General features: G+C 32.9%; 2 protein-coding genes across 2 annotated transcripts in view; one reads left to right on the forward strand and one right to left on the reverse strand.

Moving 5' to 3' along the window:
- Positions 1–356: 356 nt before the first annotated feature.
- On the forward strand, positions 357–2402 carry LOC131846928 (cytochrome b-c1 complex subunit 6, mitochondrial). The gene is made up of 3 exons (XM_059196349.1): positions 357–440; positions 532–629; positions 2057–2402. Exons 2-3 carry the CDS (start codon positions 543–545, stop codon positions 2228–2230), a joined length of 261 nt encoding a protein of 86 aa, XP_059052332.1. The 5' UTR covers positions 357–440; positions 532–542; the 3' UTR covers positions 2231–2402.
- Positions 2403–4989: 2587 nt separating this feature from the next.
- Positions 4990–12327, reverse strand: part of LOC131847084 (rabankyrin-5) — a 58220-nt gene continuing 50882 nt past the window's right edge. Inside the window, exons 10-21 of the mRNA XM_059196545.1 lie at positions 12085–12272; positions 11572–11725; positions 10935–11097; positions 10772–10848; positions 10144–10312; positions 9354–9590; positions 8955–9172; positions 8025–8224; positions 7673–7785; positions 6511–6633; positions 5647–5771; positions 4990–5380 (exon numbers count right to left, since the gene is read on the reverse strand). Coding sequence (XP_059052528.1) covers positions 5251–5380; positions 5647–5771; positions 6511–6633; positions 7673–7785; positions 8025–8224; positions 8955–9172; positions 9354–9590; positions 10144–10312; positions 10772–10848; positions 10935–11097; positions 11572–11725; positions 12085–12272 — 1897 coding nt within the window. The 3' untranslated portion in view covers positions 4990–5250. The remainder of the gene's footprint in view (positions 5381–5646; positions 5772–6510; positions 6634–7672; positions 7786–8024; positions 8225–8954; positions 9173–9353; positions 9591–10143; positions 10313–10771; positions 10849–10934; positions 11098–11571; positions 11726–12084; positions 12273–12327) is intronic.

Raw genomic sequence — 12327 nt, forward strand, 5'->3', positions numbered from 1 at the left:
GTAGGTTTTGTAATAAATCACGATTACGACATAATTAACTATTCTGCATTTTTACTTTCTAATTAATAGTCCTTCCTTATTCTGTTTAACACTTTTGTTGTTGTAACTCTTAATAGTTAATGTAAAATATCATATCATGGTCATGCAGTATCGTAAATAGTTATTTTTAAACTTTTGTATTTAATAATAATAATTCGTAAGTAGTTCGAAATTAAATGTGTATTTTAAATGTGGTAATCTATACTAATTCCGTCTTACTGTCAGTGTCTAGTAGCCAAAGATTTGTAAGTAAATCAGAGGCTAGTACCACAGATCAGAAAATAATCTCTTGTCTATAGTAGTGTCCGTCAGTCAGTGCTGTCTCAACAATATTGGTGTTCTGTGCTGCTGTCTGTCTAATCTGGCAACATTTTACTGTTCTCGTTACATCATCGATTTTGGTAATTTATTTTAGAAATAAAAAAAATCCCATTTTATTAGATTATACAATGTAAAATTCATCATAAATATTTCAAATGCATTAAATTGCAGATCCAATCGCAATGTCCGACAAACTAATTCCAGTCGTCAAAGCCGAGGAGGAAGCCGCAGAAGAGGAAGACCTAGTCGATCCTCAAGAAGAATTAAGGGTAAATATTGCTTATTCGTTCATATTATGTTGATATTACGTTCTTTTCAAAAATTATATAAAAATAAAAACTTGTTAGTGTACTAAAAGGATTTCCTGTAAGAGGGTATTCTGGTATACAACCTCACTCTTGGGCAACTTGGTTTTGTAATAATTTAACCAAAATTTGGACTTTATCAATGTTTTGCAATTAAACAGAAAAGTTATGTCTGACATTGGATATTTTTAATATATTTACACTTATGTATATAAGTATTACAAAGAAATATTTAATATATTTAAAAAGTAGTTTATTGAACAACAGATTTTAAATATTATTTTTATTGATATCAGACAATAAGTGTTCTTACTAAGCTGTTCACTAAGTTTGTTAAAGAGGATTTTGATGTTTTCTGTAATATGTAAACATCAATAGTGTATTTATGTATTGGTTTGAGTGCCATACATTTCTGAAACATAATTATTTTGTTTAAATATTATTGGATTTTATTTTGTTAGCTTATCCTTATTTTTCTTTTTTAGAAACCCATTCAACTTCAATTGAATTATTTGGAAATTAAAATAAAGGTTTTTTTCTTTTAAACTAAAAGTAATTTAAAATTTATATATTCATAGATATATTTTTAATTTAAATTAGCTAGTAAAATGACTAGTTGCCTATTATATTTTTACTAAAAATAGATATATTTTACTATTTGTTCTGATCATTCTAGTCAAATTTTTGTGTATGTATTTATATATACAAATATATAAAGAATAATTTAAAGAAAGTACTAGTATTATTTTAGATAAATATTATTTTCTTACCAGTGTGGTAGATACAGAAGCATGTAAATATTAATATATACAAACTCAAGATGAAATTATGCATCTATTTTATATGTACTTCATTGTTCAAAATATTGCTAGTAGACTTTCCTCAATATATTATACCTTTTCATAAAGGCCTCTTAAAGTTTTAGATGTCACTTTATTTTTTTAAATATCGTGTAAATAAAGTAAAGTAAATAAAAATACATTCTAAATGTAGTAAAAAAGTAATTTAAGATAAATAATATTAAATCTTACTTATTGTTAGTATTGCTCATTTCATCACTTCTTTTATTAGAGTTTTAATTCTGTAATTACTTAACATTGGCACACAGAACATTAGTATTAAATAAATTTGATTTTTATGGTTACATGTGGTAATAAAGCTGCAACAAACAAAATATTTATAATATTTAATTTTTATAAAATTAAGTTCATGTTGTTCTTAAGTTGGTACTTAAGAACAAGGAGTTAATTTGGTTTTTATAAATATATAGTTTATTTAAATAAGTCAAACAATTACATTCGATTCACACAAAATAATTTTGAATAAATTAATTATAAATATAATGACCATCTACTTGGTGGAAAGTGATAATCATTATTTATAATTTCCAGGAAAGTTGTGCTCAAAAATCCGATGCGCAGAACTTATGGGGAAAATACCAGGAGTGCAATGATCGCGTCAATTCTCGATCCAAAACAGCTGAAACTTGTGATGAGGAACTCATTGACTACCTACATGTCCTTGACAAATGCGTCAGCAAAGACCTATTCTCAAGGCTAAAGTAATGTAGTAGTAGTAGTTCTAAGGTTTAGTTCAGCCCTGAAATGTATAAACTCAAAGAAACAGAAGAATTTACATTCATTTTGAAAGGTAAAATTAAAGGGCTTGTTAGTAAATTATTAAACATGTATGAGAATAAAATGAATACTTGATGTTGTTGATTTGTAAATAAATAAGTTAAAAAATATGTTACTTTATTTTACTTGTAATTATAGAATAGTGTTATGGAATTAAAGGAAACAAAAACATATTTATTTCAAGTACAATTTTATTAAAGCAAATATATATTTTTTTAACATAACATGTAGCAGTGGAAAAATAATATTTCTATTTAAATTAGGAAATGGCACTATTGATTCATAAATCCTTAGTATTGCCAATTATTGCATTGCAAATAAGACTAAAGACTGCAGACGAAGAATAATACTTACTCCTAAAAATAATCTATATGAGACACAATAGCTAAATTACACTTCTATATAAATAAACAATGTAATTCGGTTGTGTACAATGTAGTCTCTGTCACTCAAAAAATAAGAATGGACTTTATAATATTAAAAAATATTTATTTCTCTTTAACTTCATTCAAATATTGTTATAAGACATACCTAAACTTTGGAATGTTTCGTTAAATCAATGATATATAAAAAACTTTTAATATATTTATAACAACCAAATAAAATGGAAAAGGAGTATACACGTAACGCCACAGATAAATGGTTGTATGGTTTTATATATTTATTTAATAAAACTATATGTTCTTGCAACTGTTTCGAAGTTAGACTTTTATGGTTTTCAGTCATCTCGATATAAGCCTACATTCATATAAGATTCCTTAAGACTATTTTTATGACTATGCAATACAATTCTGTGTCTATAAAATCTTAATCTAATATTCAAAATTGACAATATACATAAGCAATAAAATAGTAAATACATGGAGAAAATTAATAATATTGCCATTAATCAAATGGTAATTTACGCTTCAAACATACATTCATTATTTTGAAAATATATATGAAGTTACCTAACTACTCAGAATTTTGAGAACTATGCTTACTGAACAACTTTTACGCTTTAAGGCGGAGGTGGACAAAACACTCGCAACTATAGATCTAGAAAACAGTTGATAAAAGATTTCCTTTTAATATTATCTCATACTACCTCTTTCTACTTGTGTATAACTTTCCTAAGTCATAGGTCCCAAAATTTTGATGTCGCTAATTATCAATAAAAACAAAATGGCTTCCTTTTTCACACAACATTTTAAAGTAGACAGATGAGGCACTAAACTTTGTTTCCCTAATCTAACGGATGGCTTAAAGGTTTAGGCTTTATTATAAGTACAAGTTAAATTCTAAAGAAGTGGTAGCAGTCAGTCAGTAAGTATAGTGGTGTATGAAGTTCTGAAAAGCACGTTAACACGAATATTGTTAAATGTATACAGTAATTACAATTTAGTCGCTGTAAACTGATACATTTATATTTCTTGTATTTTAATAAAACACGTCACGTCACGCCAAAATCAGAATTGATTAAGATGACAGTAATAAAACAGATTACTGCAATGCGAGTATAGCCTTGCCGGCATGGATCAAGTTATAATTTTAAATTGTTAATAATAATTACCTTTGACAATTCACACAACGCCATCTAGTCCTAAGGTAAGCCAGAGTTTATGTTATGGGTACTAGAAAACTGATATAAATACTTATATATATTTTAATACTTCTGTAAATACATACTTAATATACTTACAAAATACACAGACCGATATAAACAATTATATTTATGTAGATGGTACAAATGCTTATACGACGTTTAGGGCGAGGAATCAAACCCGCGACCATCACAGTTAAGCGGCGTATTAAACCGCCATACCATCGAGGCCATTAGTACATATTGTATTATAAAATTTACCTTCAATTTATACAGCCATGCTGATAATGCCGTACAAAAACATGCATCAACTCAACAATGTCTTATTTTGGTTCAACCTTATTGCATGAACTTTACAATAAACATCCGAATTTTACAATTACATTCTAATAAAAATAAATAGGCTTTATAGATAAGATTTAGAAACAATTATAAAATACATAACATGTAAACAAATTAACCATGTATATGTAAAAAAAATAATCTTGGATTGCATAGTACATACTCCTATTAACAATTCCCGAATTTACATTATTTGAATTCAATAAAAATACAGTACTGGATCGGGCACTGACACTTCAATAATAATAATAATACATTATATTAGTGAAGATTACATAACAGTCAATCGTACATACTATATTTGATGATGATGTTCAGCGTAGAATAACAAAAACATTGGAGTGATTTCTTCCTGATGAAAATATTTATAGGATAGTAGTAGCAGTAAATACAATTTATTATTTCAATGGTTACATCACATCATGTAGAATTTGTATATATGTCATTACTGTTGCCATGGAACAGTAGATCAGTATTAAATTTAAATGTACATTAATTTTTATTATTTCAACCGATGTGGCGCTAATACGGTCGCTTAATCCATTACATTTTAATATATTTTACATTTAAACAATATATTATACTATGTATCTTGAGCAAACTATAGTAACAAAATAAAAATCAAAACTAAATACAGTTTAGAATAAAAATAATTACTAAAGTTTGGCTTTTGTTTTGTTGTTTTTAGCGAAAACGGTAAAATAAATTTAGGTTCAGCAAGTCAACATGACTAGCAACATTTGGGTGATGATGTCTGTTCTTGAAAATATTGCATCACATTATAGTAATAAAATTACTACAAATACGCAAGAAACATAACTATGTTGTGACCACGTATTTTAAATATATAATACAGTATACATTTGAGAATGTAACAAAATCCAAAAGTTATATATCATTGCTCAAATAGCAAATATAACCCACTCATAACGCATTCTAGATAACAACATAAAATCGCTGAGCCCTCATACAAAACTATTATATCACACCGTTTTGGCCAAGCGCCATCTATATGGAGATATTACTAACTAGCACCAACTTGGAGTACATTGAAGCATATCTCACAAACTCGCTGCGGTTTATTCATGCCAAATTTGAGTATTGGAACGTCCTGGCTGGAGCATTTGTTACATAACATCCTACCACAGTGACGACTGTAACAAAAATAAATTATATTTTATTCTATATAATTAAACTTCCTTTATATAGACTAGACCGCCACCAATTTCCAAGCAATCCACAAAAAATATGACTATAAATGGACAATAAGAATAGATTGTACTTATTTCAGCAATTGCGGTTTGAAGATATGGGATAAAAATTACATGGTTTGGAGGTGGACAACCTAGTTCTCAGAAATGGCAATTGTGTAGGAGGTTCTTTTTCAGGTAGGTATTAAACAAGATATGGATATAGTTACCAATGATGCTTTCGCATAGTGAGCGTGAATTTTGTACCGCATTCTTGACACAGGTCACTTTCCGCCCACGGAGCCTCAGCTGGTAGTGCATCAAGTAGTCTATGCAATAGCTGTTTTGTGGCGACCTATTAATGAGATAAACACAAATAATAAGATGACAAAATGTATACATTTAATAATGTAATCAATTAATATATGATGTACTCATTATTCAATATTGATCTAATATCCTTATTATCTGTACATATGTGAAGCAAAAGCTTTGTACCCCTTTTTACGAAAATGAGGAGGGGTATAAATTTCGCACATTCATAGTTTATTTAGAGAGAGAGAGAGAGAGAGAGAGAGAGAGAGAGAGAGAGAGAGAGAGAGAGAGAGAGAGAGAGAGAGAGAGAGAGAGAGAAATATACTATTGTTTTTTTTATTGATTACAAAACAAATCAGTACACACAGTGCCATGCATTTGACACACACACATAGAAGTATATTTATGTCTCTTTTGACTATAAAAGCTCAATAATATTCAAACTTATAATTTAAATTCATTATGGTCGAATTTCGAGCATTAGGCGTCCATTAGTTTAATTAAATTCTATTTTTATTTAAATATATATTGGTAATATTTTAACACATCAAAAATTATACATGTGTTGTCTTGTCATTCTTGGGAGACTACTTTAGTTTTATGAATATTATTGATTTTTTAAGTAATTTAGAAGTATAATAATAATAATAATATTTATTGAAACCAAATTTACAGTAATTATCATAAACTATTTGATTTTTATTAAATATACTAAACTTAGGCGAGGCTTTAGAATACATATGACTAATTTGTATAGATATATATATTATGTGTATTACCTGGTAGTTAAATATGGAGACACCCTCCTTGTTCTCCTGTGCGAGGCAGGCCCCGGCGCGAACCAGCACTCGGCACATGGCAGCCTGCCCGTTCATGTACGCAAGCAGTAGTGGTGTGTTACCCTATCAAATATACCACGCTCAGGTAAGCACTTGCGGCAAACAAGTTAAATAAAATCATAGACAATGTAGATTCACCCCAGCAGTATGCTCGGGTCCCGGCGGCCCATAACGGCCCGTGGAAGACTTCAATCAATCAGACAATGTAGCCTGTTTATTACTTTTTGTACATATCGTTGTTACTGTACAAATCACGGGTACTCAAGTTATTCATATATGTATCCCTCAATATTCTTTCAACTGGTAGCTATAAAAATGACATTAACGCTCCATCTGTGGCACAAATTACAGATGGGGGTATAGTGTCTGAGTCCAATAATTGACTCCTTCGCGGAAGAAAGGATATGCAAAAAGATAGTAACATCAATACGTGACTTGTGGTTAAAAAATATAAGCGGTTATATTCTCAATCAATCAATGAAATAAAATATTTATTTACATACAATAACCATTTTTTGCGTACAGTAAGCATAGAGGTATTAAATTTGAAATTTAAATTTCATTCAAACTATGACAGGTTTTTTATATCTATCACTTAATAATCTGTATACTTATAAAGATGTACAATTTCATATGAAATGTTCAAAGATTTGACAAGAAGCCAATTATTATGGCGTTCGGTAGTATTATTAGTTATTGATTTAATTTCATTGCAAATTCTCTAATGTTATAAGATATTGCGTAAGTTTAGAATAATAAAAGTTTTAATGTCGCGATTTGGTCGCCGAACAGTCAACACTAGGCTTCAAAGTCCAGTGAATTCAATCTGTCCAGAGGTGAAACACGTATCGCAATATGGGCTTGAGTTTGAGTCTACACTCTAGACTCAATATCGGTCGGAATTTCATGACCATTCAAAGTAATAACGGTAGTCAAGTTTCCGAATAACTGAATATTTGTGATCTCAGACATCCTAATTATAGCGGAATTAACAAAATAATATAAATCCATTAAGCAGTGAAACGAACTTCTGCAAAATAACATCTAATGCGATAAAAATAAACTTTTAATAATTCAACCACACTAAAAACAATTACTATACCTGTAAGTCTGTTTTATTGATGGGATAATCCGGCATGAATTCTAAAAATATTTCACAGATTGTCGCTGCATTATCTTTTTTACACCAACATAATTCATGCAATGGATTTCGACCTGTCAGAAAAACAAAAATTAACAGTTTAGTATAAAGTTATTAACTACACTATAAAGTTACTAACAACTAAACTAAACTAACTAAAAGATATATTAGATAATAGTAAAAGATAACGTAGATAAAGAATAAAGAAGTTAAAAATATTTTCCCAGTTTAACTGGGATATATACCGGGACTACCTTCCAAGGCGAAGTATGTTGTCGGTAAACGTTACTACAAATATAAGGGGGGTACGGACCCTTGAGGTTGGGTGCGGCGGCGTCTATGTCTGTGTCAGCGAGCAGCGCGCGTGCGGCGGCGGCGTGGCCGTCGCGCGCGGCCACGTGCAGCGCGTTGTCGCCGGCCGCGTCCACCGCGCCGCACTCCGCGCCGCCGCCCGTCAGCGCCGACACGATGGCCGCCTGCCCGCCCGCCGCCGCCACGTGCAGCGCCGTCCGCCTGCGCACGTGGACGTGCACGCTTTATGTTTGTTTGACGACCTCCGTGGTAGCGGAAGTACGAACGTTCGTATTCATGAATATGATTGTTTGTATCGGTCTGGGTGATTTCATCATTTATTTATTCATGCATTAAAAATATGAAGGTATATATTTTTAATGGATGACATAGATACTTAAATACAAAACACATAGATATTGGAACAAGGGTCACAGGATTGTTTGTAATTTATCACGATGACTTCATGTTCATCTTATCATCCTCCACTGGTGTTACGTCAGCATAAACCGTTAGCGCAGGCGGGTGCACCATTTCATTATCAATCATTAAAATCTCTCCCGTAGGATGCTGTCAGCACTCCAGAGAACTTGGAATATAAGAATGTATGACAATTCCTTTTACTTTTCATGTTTGATTAACATAACATGACGCCAAATGAATGGGATAAGGAAGAGGTAGATTGATAGTAACGAATGTTTTATTAACATTCGTTACATAAGACAAATTAAGAATATACATGTATTAAATATTATATACATTCATATCGATGTCTATATTTTAAATATTATATTTTCAGATATGTGTGGAAATGGTAGTCACTCGTCTCTCCTTTCATATTACCAATAGTCAGATCATAATTATCATCTTTGTCACAGTCAGTGTGTTAATGACAGATTATAAAATAATCTTTCTTTAAAACTCATAATCAAACTCGAACTTTATAACTCACTTGTGTGCATCCCTATCGTTGGGCCTAGCGCCAGCAAGAAGCAAACTCCGCAGAAGCACCTCGTTGCCGGCAGCGGCCGCTAAATGCAGCGGTGGCGCTAGTGTCGCGTCTTGTACTCGTGAATTCACATCTACCTCCACCGATAAAAGGAACATCACGCTTTCCATATCACATTTTTGAATGGCAACGTGTAGGAAGTTGCGGCCCTTTTTATCGACCTATATAACAAAGATAGAAATCAGTAAGTACTAGCTATGCCACGCTGTAATGAGTTGACTGAAATAGTTTTTTTTTTTTTCGATATAAATCCGTTTTTCCTAATATTCTCTTCAGTATTTCTCTCATTCCTATTATTATTGTATCTAAAGGCACCACAGAGAATATAAAAATACTAATAACCTGTTCAGCGGCTGATGGATTCTTCTCAAGTATAGACTGAGCAGCTTTGTTGTTCTTGGCGGTGAGGGCTGCCGCAAATGGCGACACGCCCTTGTTGTCCCGCGCCGAGAGGTCGATGCCCGGGTGAGACAACAGCAGAGAAATAATACCCGCGTGCTGATTTTCTATCGCTATATGTAGTGGCGTTTTGCCTTCTGAATCTTTTGAATTTATGTTGGCACCGTGCTCTAGAAGAGTCTACAATAAAAATACGTAAACATTAATTCACACCCCTCCGATCAATCCCCCGTCCAATTCAAACGGGGATCCAAGTTACGACGGCCTGAGCCCAGGTTTGAACCCCTAGCGGTGTCCTCATGCTTAAGTCGTATCTGTTAAACGGGAATTGGCCTTCAGCCGCTCCATAAGTCTTCCACTTAGTCACGACTTTTGCTTTGTATTATTTTTAATTAAAAGTATTTGGGAACTTTTATTATCTCTGACTTATCATGATTACGTTTTCTTACTTATCTATTATATATTTCCATTATCATTTAATAAATATATATATATAATATGATAATAAAAGTAATAATCTCAGTACAATTAATACCATCTAGTGCGCCATCTAGTGCTAAGCTAATTAGAACTAAATACAAAATTTTTATTTTTTTGTAAATACATACAGAATATACATAGGCAATACCCAGCCTAATACAAACATAAGAAACTTGTAAAACACCCAAATGGCAACTCTAACTGTAGACCATGAGTCAACAATACATGTGTATTGCAAGTAGCAGTCTCGCACCTGTATGACATCGATAAGTCCCCAGGTGCAGCAGAGGTGTAGCGGCGTTTGCTTCTCTGCGGCGACATCCGCGCCCGCGCCGCCATTACCAGCACGTCGTGCTGATTCCACATCGCATCCTGATCGGATGAGGAACATCGCCAGCGACTCCTTATTTTCGTCTATAGCCCTATAGCACGCAACTCACTTTAGAACAAAAATTTTGAAAATGTCTAATCAGGTGCTAGGCATTGCTTTAACTATATGATGATATGTATGAAAATGCTGACAAAATCTCGATTTATAGCATAGTTATTTGAAATTAGAATATGTTTTCAAAGTTCGCACATAAATTCAAATATGATATGTTCATATTTGAATTTTATACGTACGGGGTACACACATGAGGTATCTTGAATGACCATTAAATATATACTCAAACCCTTGAAATTATCTTGGAAGTAATAGTTATCATTCGTTAGATTGAGTTACAATTCGCGGCAAACTACTATATACAAGCTTGCACATTTCACGCAAAGGCACAACGCAGTTACAGCGCCATGTTATATGGTACAGAAATAGTTTACGACTTGTATGCTGGTATCGATGCTATATTGCTGTACAAGATTAAAAAACGGCAAAAACTCACTTGTGTAACAGTGTCTGCAAACAGCCGTCCGGCCCGGCGCCCCAACAATCGGCGTCTGCTCCATTCCTCACTAAAATCTGCACCGAAAATTAATTAATTAATATATTGAAGAAACATCGCAAATATAAAATGAATTGGTTATAATAATTAAATTCCAACTTACACTAGCCACTTCTTCTTGACCGGAGTCGAGGGCCGCCCATAGAGGTGGCACCCCGTTGGCGTCAAGGCGACTCATGTCCACCCCTCGTACACACAGAGCCTCGACGACCAAACCCAAGCGGCAATGTATTGCGAGCTGTAGTGGAGTTTCACCGGCTTCCGTTCTGCAAAATTTCGTATATTATTCGTTAGTTACTTTTGTATACTACAATGGTCAAAAGATTACGTCATGGAATCATGTCGTATTAACATTTAATAGTGAATAAGGAAAGATGGAAGATCGTAGAAACTAGCAAGAGCTCTACCGACAAGAGCGTGGCTCTTAAATTATGAAATTAACTACAATGGTGGTAAACTAGCATACGGTCCGTCTATATAAAAACTTATTGTTGCCTATGGATGCCTGATAAATCTATATTATAGTGGGACTTTTGAGTCTACTAAAAATATTACGGTGCGAGAATCGGGATATTGAGGAGCAGTTAAGTTGTGGTAAAAAATAACAAAGGGGCCGAGTGGATAGAAAGTTGAATTTTTATTTCTACTACAGTTACTGTGCCTCGTAGTCGAAACCTTCTATACTTACTACTAATTTTTATATAATACTTCTATATGTAAATGCTGTGTCCACTACTCACAATGCGTTCATATCAGATCCGTGGTCCAGTAAATAGATAGCAGTCTTAGAATCCTCCTCCACAATGGCCTGGTGCAGTAACGTGAAGCCTTTACCGTTACGAATGTTTGGATCCGCGCCCCCCTCAATCAATGGCGTGATTAAGTGCTTGTGACCTGGATTATTGAAAAATATCTTCACTTCAGATTCTTACTATATTAAACAATAACAGGAACGGGATAACTTTAAGTATCAGGGACACTTTTATTAATGTAATAAGGAGAATATTTGTTGATTTAGTCGATAATTATTATAATTCGTTAAAAGGTTTATATTAATTATATCAAGTGACTGTACACTTTTTATTACTATACGTTTTTTTTAATACATACGTATTTTATATAGCAAACATCCAGGAACCGAACCGAACCCGCAAGTAACTGAAATAGGTCGACGTTCTAAATTGCTACGCCACCGAGGCCGACAGCGTTAAAGTTAATATATCCATTAAGAAAAAGTAAATCAAAACACTCACATTCGCTAAGCGCAAGGCTGACAGGCGTATCCCCGTCTGAGTTTTTCAAGTTCAAATCAGGCAGAAGACTAACATTGCTGCGGTCTGTTGCTGGGTAATCACCCTTCTCGATCAATTTCTTATGTTCTATTATAGCCATTACTGAACCTTCATGATTATTGTATATAGCTAAGTGAAGTGGTGTTTGTCTGAAATCAAATAATCCTTTATAGCTTTATGGTGACAATTAAAGAAACTAAGGGT

Source organism: Achroia grisella, unplaced genomic scaffold, assembly GCF_030625045.1.
Source record: "Achroia grisella isolate CSIRO2021 unplaced genomic scaffold, CSIRO_AGI_Agris_v1 utg109, whole genome shotgun sequence".
NCBI classification, from domain to species: domain Eukaryota; kingdom Metazoa; phylum Arthropoda; class Insecta; order Lepidoptera; family Pyralidae; genus Achroia; species Achroia grisella.

Bases quoted from the DNA above. Each gene is read 5' to 3' on its own strand.
- LOC131846928 (XM_059196349.1), top strand. From the start codon at position 543: ATGTCCGACAAACTAATTCCAGTCGTCAAAGCCGAGGAGGAAGCCGCA. The intron at 630-2,056 runs GTAAATATTGCT...TATAATTTCCAG, and splicing joins ATCCTCAAGAAGAATTAAGG to GAAAGTTGTGCTCAAAAATC.